Source organism: Neomonachus schauinslandi, chromosome 4 (assembly GCF_002201575.2).
Source record: "Neomonachus schauinslandi chromosome 4, ASM220157v2, whole genome shotgun sequence".
NCBI lineage: Eukaryota > Metazoa > Chordata > Mammalia > Carnivora > Phocidae > Neomonachus > Neomonachus schauinslandi.
Genome location: NC_058406.1, coordinates 5,891,286 through 5,904,064, shown reverse-complemented (window position 1 = coordinate 5,904,064; position 12,779 = coordinate 5,891,286). Strand labels below are relative to the sequence as shown.

Genomic DNA, 12,779 nt, shown 5'->3' with positions numbered 1-12,779 from the left:
TTTATAGACATCTAGGCCTTCAGCATAATAGAGTGAATTTGCTCTCTAGAAATAATCGTAAATTCCGAAAGTGCTTTACAAGATTGTTTAGATTAGTGATTTTTCCGGCAGTAGAACACCGAGGAGTACCTTTTCTGGCTCTTGGTAGTACTTCATATCTACTTCTTCACTCACAGATAAGTAATTGAAGCCATTCCTTTGAATATTCTGCATGGGCATTCTGTGTGGATTCCTAATGAGTTCCTATCATTCATACAAGAGAAAAAAAATGAGATTTTGGTTTCCTAGAGTTATATAGTTATTGATTCTTTAACTGTTGTATGAAATGAATTTCCATGTAGGATATATAATTATTACAAATACTATTTTGAGCAAATACCATTGATTCATCTTGGCTCCTGTTTGGTTTATTAACCGTGGAAATGTTGTTGTTAAAATTAAACCTGGTCTTAGAGATTCCCTGAAGTTGGGGATGTATCATTAGGGATATTATGGTATTTTTAGTCAACTGTTTAGGGCTCATTGAGTTGTTATGACTCTGTGTGAATGACTGTGCTTTTGTATCATTTATGTCCCTGACAGCACACATTTTAACTGTGAATGTGGGGTAGCTGAGGCTGCATACCGCTAGTTACCTTGGCAAAGGCACGTCTCCAGTACTGCTGTGAACGTGGGGGCCATGTTATTCAAGATTTAACACCATCTCTCTCTTGGTTTCATTGCCAAATGTGAGCAGCAAGGGGAGGAACATTTGGAATTTCTGATTCCTAGGCTCCTACCCCAAAAGTTGATTGCCACAGTACAACAGAGGGGCTGCAGAGAAGTTAGCTTTGGTGCAGCTTCCTACACACAATTGATGTTGTCCTCTCTCCACCAAATCACGTTTCTCAGAAGTAGATTAAAAACAAGCTGCTTTTCCGTCTTTAAAATGAAAACTTACTGAGGATAAGTAATTTTATCTTTTCAATTTTTGTTAGAGACCTTTACATAGATAATGCTGAGGATATGGGATAGTTAATATGCACTCTGTGCACACTTCTGTGTGTACCTACAATGAGTTAATTATCAGGTATGCATCACATGCCACAGTTATTTAATCCCACCTTGGCTGCTGTGACCACTCAGCACAGAATGTATGGTGTATAGACATTCAGGAAGTGGGCATTCATTTTAATGTTAGGTAAATCTTGTATTGAAAACTTTTCTAGGGGTGGGACAGGGGTCTGCATTAGTGTGAATATGGCTAATTCAGAATTTGAGGTGATACTCGGGGACTGAGAGGAGGGATGGTAGAGTTCATGTGTTGGGAGCTTGACTTTGACATCAGTTGGTCTATTCTTCAGTTGCTATCTTTTACTACCTTGGGTAAGATGCTTAACCCTCCTAACCTTGTTTTATTTACCTATGAGGTTGGGGTATAAATAAAGCACCTACCTTGCAGGTAGGAGGTTTTTAGATGAAAAGATCAAGCCCACAGAGTGGATGCATAGTGCCTGGGCCATGGAATGACATGGTAGTGATGTTGATGTTTCATTGGTGCTCTGGATCTAAGCTTTTGTAGGGGCAGACACCATGCCCGTGTTATTCACTGATGTATACTGTGTGCTTATTAGGTCGTTGCCTGGCCCATATAAGATCCACAGTAAGTGCTTATGGAATATTGAATGAAATAACATTTCAGTGGAAAAAATTCACAGCATAAAGTTTTAGAAAAACTTTAGTAGTAATTTGATACGATGCCTTAACTACAAATTAACCTTCTGTTTATTAAACAAACCAAAAAGACCTGTTTCTTTACCTTTAGTTTACAATGTGTAGTGTTTTGGTTAGCCTGCAGTGTGTAGTATTTTATATATTTAAATAATAATCTGTTCTTAAAATACGTTAAAACTCAGTTTCTTATTTTCTTCAGAAAATTTACGTGAGTGTAGCTAAAGTCATAACATTTTTTAGGCATTATAATCTATTTTGAATTTTCGATATTACTGACTTTTAGCAAAAGTAATGAGGGCTTAGTCTATAGGTAAACATTCCCGAGAAGTCCAGTGGATAGGAAAAATGCCTTACGGTGTGATGGTTCATTTTTGTGTAAAAAGTGGCTGTTTTTCTCTTCTTGATAGTCCCTCAAGTTAGGCCTGCAGAACTGAACATTGCTTTCCATACTTCCTTTTTCTCCTTTTAGTTCATTTCCTAGGAAAAGGTCAGTACCACTCACACACAGCTTTGCGACTTGGAGTGTAGTGTTGGATAATGAAGTGAGACCCATGAAGTTCATTATCAACTGTTTTTAGTTTGTTGAGTGAGGAATTAAGTATTACTTAGAGACATAATGGAACGTACAGCTGAAATAATTCTTCCCAAGGCGTTTTTCCTTTCCGCTAGTTTAGTTGTTCTCACCTGTTAGGAGTCAGTGGGTCAGTGTGATACCACTCTTCTTATATGGTGATTTCTAAGTCAAGAAAAGGTGCATGTTCTTGATTTGGTGCTTCTGGAGGCCACACCTTTTTTTTCTCCCTTTGTTTCAAGTAAAGACCATGGTTGCTTAGTTCTTATCTATAAGCATTATAATAAACTATAATGGGGTATTGGACTTACTTCATGCTGTTTGTTTGGAGTAAGCCACCAATAATAAATATATGCACTGAGACTAAATGTCCTTTTCGCATGTAAATTTGAAGTTTATAATTTTTTTTTTAATCCTTTAAGAAGCAAGAGGGAGATGAAATCCTTAGCCCCAAGTTTAATGGACAAAATGTTGTTAGATATTCCTCCTGCCAGTTATGGGGCAATCATGTTTAAAGTTATTTTGAATCACCATCACCTTTTTGCATGATATAAATGGAGGGGATGGTATTCACGTAAGTGAAAATCACAGTGAGGCTTTGGGAATAAATAATCTCATAGCATCTTATTGGCCCCATTTACTCAGCTTCTCAGCAGGCTGTTTTCACATGAGTTACAGTCATTATAGGCCACGTGGGATTTAAAGTTTTAATGGTTCACAATTACTGTGAAGTTGGGTAATTCGTTTTCTCCTGGTCTATTTGGATTTTAGAACTAAGAAATCACTGAAAGAGTTTTGTTTAATTATACTGTTCTATAAAATATGTATCTAAAACGTTTAATAAACCTGTTCTATGTGAAATATTTTCAATGTGGAAAACTAGGCATTCTCATCTTTTCTAAAAAAGGAGCCTAAGAAAGTTTGAGACAATTTGATATTTGCAGAGAGCTGCTATGCAAGAATATTGGTAAAGTCTTATTAATTCAAACTTGATTCCTTAGAACTGGACATTTGTAATTTGTATATGTATGTGGGTGTTTGTGTTTAAGAATGGACTCAAAATAGTCCAAGTAAAACCCATTAGAAGGATTGAAAGAAAATCAGGGAAACAGATAACTGCCCATGTTTTCTGATTGATAAAGAAGAACAGTGATATGCTTTAAAATGTATTTTTAATACTTAAAATGTTTTAATAATTATTTGAACTTTTGCATATTTAAAACAATGCCAAGGTGATTTGAAATGCCTTACTAAGTGTCTTCTTGATTTAAAACTCTTGATCTGAGTGAATAAGGATTTGAGTGATCTGATTAATGAATTCCTAGTGCAAAAAATTAACCAGCAATTCATTTTTATTGGATGATTGTGGTAAGAAATATTAAGTATATTGTACATTCTAGTGCACAGTTGAATCTTTGATTTGGAATCTGCAGCACTGGTATGGGGAGGAGGGGGTGTGCGGTGGTGAAGGTTATGCTGCGAACAACACTTGGTGTCATCATGTGTTGTCCCTGAGGCAGTGGGAGTCAGCGACTGAGCGCACAGGAAGTGTCCTGTGTGGCACCCAGCGTACACTCTAGAGGGCGATCTGTACCGAAAGGAAAGAAACCATCGTGAAGACGACATTCCCAGTATTGGCTTATTTTCTTGGGATTCATGTTTTTGTTTGTTTGTTTTAAAAGAGACATAGAAAAATAAGTAATTAATGGACGATATGAAAATCTTGGATCACAGGAGGTTGTTAGTGATTCAAAAGAAACTAAGTGTAATAAGGCTCCCGAACAATGGTTTAAAAGTTTGCTGATTTGTCATTTCTAAACACCTTTAAGAACAGAGATTCTTATATAAGTATCTGGATTTTATGGAGTTTTTAGTCCATTTAAAGCCACACAATATTGGATCGGTTAGTTTTTTGGAAGTGTTATGTACTCTCTAGAATATTTGAAAGGGAACACACTCAAACTGTTATTTGAGGTATCTTTTTGATACTTACAAGGACGGTGCTGGCTTTCAGAAGTTGCTCTGTAATCTGCTGCTGCTTTTAAATGTTTTCAAAGTTTAAAAGAAAAATAAAATAGACGTGTGATACATACCAGAACTGGTTTTACCCCTAAAAGAAATAATGCCTTTCTTGAGCTTTATGTTTTGTACCTGTTCACGTGGGCGTTGTGAGAAAATTAAAGCTCATTTGAATGGTGTCTTTTTTTCCTCTGGTATTAAGCCTTTGTCTTTTACCTTGCCTTCAGCTTTATAAAATTAAACTAGGACTTGGAGAAGATGATAGGGTCTTTCTTTGACCCCCTAATGTCTTGAATATTTCCTTATTAAGTATCTGTCTTATGACCCTAGCATCTCGCATTGGAAACTCTTCTGAAAGCTCAGTTTGTCCACTTGTGGTTCATTTTATAGTTGTGTTTATCTGATACCATTGCTTTTTTGTTTTTATTCTAAGCAAAGCATGCCATTGTCACTGTGCTTTGGCACTGTGTCGCATCTTAACTTGGTTATTTTGGGGGCACACACCATACAGCTTTACAACAGGACCCAGATTCCACTGTGGAGCCAGAAGGGTCATAGGCTTGTTCTTGCTGAAATAAGGAAATAGCTCTGATTGACGCAGAAAGGCTAACTTCAGCAGTAGAACAAATTCTCTGAAAGGCCATCTGCTAAAGGGTGGTGCAGATTCCTGCTTGTGTGCTGCGTGCCCCTAGTAACCAGGGCCGGAGGGGACGTTGGGCATGCTAACTGAAAGCTCTTTTCTTTTTTAGGTCCACAACTCCCAGGCCTGCTGCAGATCTCCAACTCCTGCTTTGTGTGACCCCCCAGCATGCTCTCTGCCGGTGGCATCACAGCCACCACAACATCTTTCTGAAGCCGGGAGAGGGCCTGTAGGGGTAAGGAGAATCCCGTTTTTAAAAGCTATCAATATTTTATATCCCATAGGGTATAAAATAGGAATATTACCTCCCTCCCCAGAGCCCCTTTAAAAATGTGCTGTATTGTATGTGTTTTTAAAGGAGTAACAAGTACATGCACAGAGGAAGCAAAATACGGGACTTGCCTTACCCCTCTAGGACAGTTCCAGAAGTCAGCGGGGTTTGGTGGTGTGGGGCATTTGGGTGCCAGCAGAGAGCATGCTGGGCCGCTGCAAGGAGCAGGAGCTGGCAATCAGCAGCGAGTATGGATGTTGGCAACTGAAATGGGGAAAAAGGGGGTAAGTTGGAGTCCACGTGTGGAATGTGCACTTCCCCAGCATCATTGGGACTCACGGCCCACGAATCTAAACTATTTTGGATGCTGTCCTCTCAGGTGACATTTTACAGAATATTGCTCAGGAGTAGCCAGGCTTTTCTGCAATGCCAGATACAGAATTAAACACTTCAAAGTCTTGAGTTAGGGTTTAGATCTGGTGCTCTCAGCTGTGCCCTGGTAATGTCTCTGGTACTTGGTGCTAATGATGTGTGTGAGGTGCAGCAGGATGAAGTGTCTGTGGTGCTTTATCCCTAGAACACAGGGCCTGGTGTTAGTGATCCATGTGGGTTATTTGTGTGTGATATATCTCACCTTTTATGAAAGTTGTATATACACCTGTCTTCCTTTTTTTTCCCCCTTTATAGGGATTTAATTATAAGATTTTCTGAAAGACAGGTGTTTATTGTTCTGATTGACTGCTGTTAATCGTGAAAGAAGTTGAAGACCTTTCTCTTGTATGTAATCTGACTGTGGGGTTCAAGTGCACACTCAATTAGGAAATAACACCAGGGAATAGCCATCACGTATGCACGTGCATAATACAAGATACTGGCAGTGTATAATGAATTGTTCAACTGCAGTGTAGAAAAATAGTATCTTGAAACTAGGAGAAGAGAGTGCTTCCCATGGGCTCTAGCACTTGGGAAAGTTCTGTGAAGGCAGGCAGGTTTTGAGGAGCTGTGTTTGTTTTTGATACATCAGTAACACGTGGACAGGGAGACTGGAAGAGCCTTCTAGGTGTACATGTCAGCCTGTCTCTGTAAGCCACGTAGGCTGTGGGCCTGGTGAAGCTGGGAGTTGAGAGAAGATGACTGCAGGACATCCATGAAGAGCACAGGTTGGTGGGTTGTGGGAGCAGAGCTGGGATATAATGTGGGTCCAGATCATAGAGCGTTGTAAAGGTGAGACGAGGGGAGATTTTATGTGATAGGCAGAAGAGAAGCCTTCGTAGGCTTTTTTATTCCAAGAAGATTGTTTGGGTAGCAGTGTGGAGTTCGGGCAGACTGTGGAAGCTCCAGTTATGTGGTGAGGGCTGTCACCCATGCGTGAAGTGAAGAGGACCGGGACAGTGGCGATACAGGATATTAATAATCATAAAACTAGGAATAATATATCATCACAACAATAATTTCATGTTCAAATAGTTGCTGGTGTAACTTATCAAGAATTAGACCAGAAAAAAGGTTCACAAAATCCTTGGAATTTTTGATATAATAACCATTCACAATCGAAGATAAAACCCAGTGTAGCGGATAAAAGTCTAATTTTAATCCCTGGAGAGATACACTGACATCATAAGGGACAAATTAGCAGAGTCCCAGCTTGACTACCTACTTTAAAAACTTCAGCCTTTACCAGTTATCATCTTGTTTCCGTATGTATCTAAGAAATGATTTTATCTTTCAGGCTGATATTTTCTCACTTTATTCTCCATTTAGTGTGGATGTCATTGTTAGACTGTTTCATTTACCACAATACTCACTAATCAGGATTTGTTGAATGGATTTAAAATTTTGCTCATCATAACATTGATTTTTAGTAAACTTTTTGTACTAGCATTAGTGATGACCAGCATTTATTTATTTATTTATTTAATTTATTTATTTATTTATAGCAGTGAAAGTAGTGTGTTCAGTGGGGATTTAAATAAGTTCATGATTGGTGGTGTACTCAGATACCATCGTATGTAGGTATGAGAAGATTCTGTAATAAGATAATAAATCTTCTTTGAGTCAAGATGATGCTGCATAAAACAAACTGTATTGATTGTTCTTTAACAACGCTTCATGCTGCCAAAGTCATTTGAGCTGGATCTGAATCAGATCCAGTTGGCAAAGCTACCCCCCATGTGTGGAGCTCTCATAAATTCTGCAGGCACACAGATCTAATACAGTGCAATGAGAGAGCTGCTGGGAGAAAAAAATTGATTACAGGGTTGCAGACAATATCATTAACAGTTCTTGCCATGATACACCAGATGTCTTCCTAATAGACTATTTTTGTTAATTTAGATTTTAAAGGGTAGTGCTAACTGCATCATAATTGAACTTTCTTTGTATATTCAGGTATATGTGATCTGTGTTCCTACACTAATGATGACATCAACTCATAGATTTAATTTTATAAGTTTTTAACTTATCTGTTCATATTTAAAGTATTTGTGCTTAGAAAGGCAGCCTTTTTACTTATTATGGAGAATCTGTTGGCTTGGATTTTTTTTTTTTTTTTTTTTAAAGCAAGAAATGCTATGTTTGCTGGCAATTCAGGGGTAGCGAGGGATGTGAGATGGCAAAGCAAACATTTCCAAGATTCTTCCTGGACTAGGCAGAGATTCCCCTCCGTGCCCATGCGTGCCCCCAGGTGCTCCCAGTAGTGGATGGTTTCAGTGGCAAGGACAGAGACTCTATCCAAAGCAGAAAGGTACAGCTATTTAAAGGAGACTTAAAGTGCATATTTATTTTCATTGTCATGGATGCGGCTCTGCAGGCTGGAATTCTTGTTGGGGGTACCTAACCCCTTCCTTACTAGGAGATCAAGGTTTAGACTAATTCGTTTAAATATTTTTATTTTGTAGTCTTATCTTTTTGCATGTTTAAGACCTCTGTTGAATGACTTAACACAGTGTATAAATAAGACAGGACTGTAATAGTGGGTTGAACTATGTTATTTCCATCATTTTTTTTGAACTACTAGTTTTGTTTTTGGTGTATTATTCTTCAGAGAACATGTTTTTCTTATGATGCGTTCCTTTGTAACGGGACACGTTAAAACTAAAACACTTAGTTTTCTCACTTATAAAATGGGCATAGCACTACTATCTACCTTAAGGGTTGTTGCAAAGCATAATGAAATAATTCACTGAATTGCTTAGCATGGCATTAAGCATATAATAAGCATTCATTAAGCATTATCTGTTGTCACATAGTTTTTCATTATACAAATTCAGGTTTTAAATAATTATTAGTGTTCTAGACATTCTCGATCTGAGGTCCATAGGCCCCAAGGACTCTTGAGTTTAACAGGGTCAATGAACTTCCTGAAATTGCTTGCCGAGTCTTATATGTATGTGAATATTTCTGGAGAGAGTATTCGTTTCAACCATGGATGCTAATCAGTAGATTCCTAAAATGTTGAAAAAAATTTTAAATTAAGATTAAGAACGGTGGCTCTATTAAGTCTCTGCAGTGCGTCTAAAACCTCAGATCAACTAGCTGTTTATTAAGGAAATAAACTAACATTGAGCATTTACTTTGTGCCCAGGCACTGTGCTACTCTTTTCACATAGTTTAATTTGTGATATTTATTTTGTTTTACAAATGAGAAAATTTGAGGTTTACAGTTGTATAAAATCTTGCCTTGAGTCAATGTCAGGACTGAGGTTTAACTCAGGAACTCACCCTGGCCTTGTGTATTCTCTCCACTGCTCTCATGGCTGACTTCTGTATTTCCTGGATGGTCCCTGCAGCGATGCCCACCTTTGCCTCCACTTTACTTGAAAAGCTCCTGAGCTGGCATGCTGCTCACTTGCTTGGTAGAGCAGATGGGTTCTGCCACTGAGAGTGTCCCAGGCTGGCCCTCACCCTGAATGAATGGACAGTGGTGGTTAATAGTATGGTGTGAGAACCCTTCTTAGTACCAGTTCATTTTGTTTTCCTGTTAGCTCTTGTGGTGGTCCTATTTTTAGTATCCTTTTGTTTAAAAAATGCATCGTTGGGACGCCTGGGTGGCTCAGTCGGTTAAGCGTCTGCCTTCGGCTCAGGTCATGATCCCAGGGTCCTGGGATCGAGTCCCGCATCGGGCTCCCTGCTCCGCGGGGAGCCTGCTTCTCCCTCTGCCTCTGTCTCTCTCTCTGTCTCTCATGAATAAATAAATAAAATCTTAAAAAAAAAAAAAAGCATCATTAACAAACAGCTGCTCTTTGAGTTCCCTTATTTATCTTAATGGCATCTACATACATTTGAAAAATAATTCCTGTAGTCTGTTGTATTTGTTAATCTGTGTGTGTTTGTTTCAGGTAAAACTTCATGCATGTAAGAAATTGGACTTTGCACTTCCCTTGGAGTAAATCCACTCCACCGATCTACACAAGCCTGCTCCACTAACACAGAGCAGGAAGCTAGGGCCCAGTGGCTTTCCCCAGATCCCTGCTTCATGAGGGGCTGCTTAGGCCAGAATCTGGGTCTCCTGTGTATCTGGTCAGTGAGTGCTCTTTCCACTGCTCCTTGCTACCTTCCTTGACCCATAAATGATGTCTTGTAGCTGGCCTATGTCATACATCATTTACTTCTTTAAAAGCTAAGGGCGCTTTGCTTAATATCTAGTTTAAACTTTTGTGACTGTAACTCATACCAGTGTTAAAGTAGTATTTCTTGCCTGTGTAAGGGATTTATCATTTTCAAGAATCATTTCTAACAGTGGTATTTTTCATACTTGGGGCTTCAGTATTATTTAATAATTAAAAATGAACATTTATTATAAAATGCTGTTTTAAATGCTGATTATGTTTCTTATGTAGTTGTTCCGTATAAAGAACTCTAATCTGGTTGCTTGTGTAGATATGCAGGAGTTGCTGAGGATATCCGGCTTTTTCAGTATTTCCTTGGCTTCCCCAGTTGACATTAAGAATGCCAAAAATAACCATTGTCTTTTATATTTGATTGTAGTGAAAGGTGTTAAAACAACTGAATTTTTAGAAAAATCCTGATACAAATGCTGGGATTAATCCAACTACCCTAGGTGAAAGGTGATTAATAGCTGTTGAATTTTAATGTAACAAGCTTAAAAAAAAATCTTAAAACACCCAGCCAACCAGTATTAGTCATAGAGAGCATTATGCCCGGCTTCCAGAGAAATTCCTTCACTTGGATGGTTGTTTTCATATCCTGTTCTCCCATAAAGGCTAATTTCAGCTGGTTGGTTCTTAAGGGCTGTCTTTATGTCATGTTCATCTGCTCTTTTTTTTTTTTTTTTAAACAAAAGGGGCAACAAGCCACATTTAGAGAACATAGATTTGAATAACCTTATGGTTTTATAAAACTGCCTATTATTTAAGCAGTCTTTTTGTAACCATAGGTCTGTATGAGGGGTAAGGACTACTTGTAGGTTTCACTGAGCTTCTTTTCTTTCAGCAATATTATTACATCACCCTTTATTACTTACAGACACTGTTGGTCTTTTAACCTTGCAAATATGTGGAGTTCTCAGACTTTATAAGTTCTCCAGAATTAATTTGACTAATATAAATTGCCAAAGAAATGTCAGCACATGGAAGTAGAACTTGCAGTTTTGTTTAGCTTAACTTTTTTTTTAGTGTTACCCCTCATCTTAGGATATCATATAGTACTTTTGGTGACAGCAGCTCTGATAAATATAAAGGCCTTCAACAGAGTACCAGATTTTTCTTAGGTACAGGAGTGAAGTTTAAGTAGTAACCTAAGGTTAATCAGTCCTTTTCAGGGTCTATAGAAATTATTATACTAAATTAATATGACTCATGCCTAGAAGTGAACATTTTCTGTTTTTGTCTTTGATTTCATGTTGTGTAATTAGATTGAATATCAGGTACTTGTTGTTTCTTCTTTTTTTAAAATAGGCTTTAGTCTTTTTTTCTTTTTTTGAGATTTTATGTATTTGAGAGGGAGAGAGCAAGAGAGCACAAGTAGTGGAGAGGGAGAAGCAGGCTGCCCATCGAGCAGGGAGCCCAATGCGGGGCTCGATCCCAGGCGCCTGGGATCATGACCTGAGCCCAAGGCAGACGCTTAACCCACTGAGCCACCCAGGCACCCAATAGGCTTTAGTCTTAAGAGCAGTTTTAGGTTCACCACAAAATTGACCAAAAAGTGCAGAAATTTCCCACAAACCTCTTATGTCTCCATGTGTTTTCATGGCTTGCAGCTTATTTCTTTTTCATGCTGAATAGTATTTCATTGTTTGGATGTACTATAGTTTATCCATTAACCTACTGAAAGACATCTTCATTCTTCCAAGTTTTAGCAATTATGAATAAAGCCGCTCTAACATCCATGTGCAGGTTTTTGTGTGGATATGTTTTCAACTCCTTTGGGTAAGTACCAAGGAGGGTGACTACTGGATTGTATGGTAAGAGTATGTTTAGTTTTTAAAAAAACAACCAGTTTTCCAGAGTAGCAGTATCATATTGCATTCCCACCAGGGATTGAGAGTTCCTATTGCTCCACATTCTTGCCAACATTTGGTGTTGTCAGTGTTCTGGATTGTGGCCATTCTGATAGGTCTATAGTGGTATCTAATTGCTATTTTAATTTGCATTTCTCTATGACATATGATGTGGAGTTTTGCATTTTTTTTTCTTTTCTTTACATGCTTATTTGCTATCTGTATATCTTCTTTGGTGAGGTGTCTATTAAGTTCTCTGGTGCAGTTTTTAATCAGGGTATTTTCTTGTTGTTGAGTGTTAAAGGTTCTTTGCATATTTTGGACAGGTCTTTGTAGGTCTTTTCTCCCAGCTTGAGGCTTATCTTTTTTTTTCTTGGCAGTGTCTTTTGCAGAACAGTTTTTAATTTTAATGAAGTCTAATTTATCAATTCTTTCTGTCGTGGATTATGTGCTTTGTGTTGAATTTAGAAAGTCTTGCCAAACTCAAGGTCGTCAAGTTTTTTTTTTACATTATCTTCTAGAAGTTTTATGGTTTTGCATTTTACATTTTAGGTCTGTGATCCATTTCAAGTTGATTTTTGTGAAGGATGTAAAGACTGTGTCTAGATTTCTTTTTTTGTTTTTGCATGTGGTTGTCCAGTTGTTCACACCAGTAGTTGAAAAACTGTCTTTGCTCCATAGTATGGCCTTTGCTCCTTTGTCAGAGGTCAGTTGACTGTATTTATGTGGGTCTGTTTCTGGGCTCTCTGTTCCGTTGTTCTGAATCTGAGAGTAAAATGTAGACATCTTGACTTGTTACTTCTAAAATAGTTAGGTGTATATTTTGTAAGAACAAGGACGTTTATTTATATAGCCACTGCACAGTTACCAAAAGCAGGGAATTTAACAGTGTAACAGTCTAATCTAATCTCTAGACATCCACGTTTTGCTGTGTGTCCCAGTAGTGCCTTTCACGGCAGTTTGGCTTTTGGGCCAAGTGTCCAGACCAGCATCACACTGATACCTAGTTACCATGTCTCTTAACTCTCCTTTAATCTGGAACAGTGTCTTAATCTTTTTTTTTTTTTTTTGGTCTTTTCATAAGATTGACATGTTTTTAAAGAGTATA

At 38.1% G+C, this 12,779-nt stretch overlaps 1 protein-coding gene across 1 annotated transcript in view; it reads left to right on the top strand.

Annotated features, from left to right (window-relative positions):
• Nucleotides 1-12,779, top strand: part of RERE (arginine-glutamic acid dipeptide repeats) — a 265,002-nt gene that overhangs the window by 36,634 nt on the left and 215,589 nt on the right. The window contains 1 exon segment of the mRNA XM_044914376.1: nucleotides 5,053-5,178. Coding sequence (XP_044770311.1) covers nucleotides 5,053-5,178 — 126 coding nt within the window.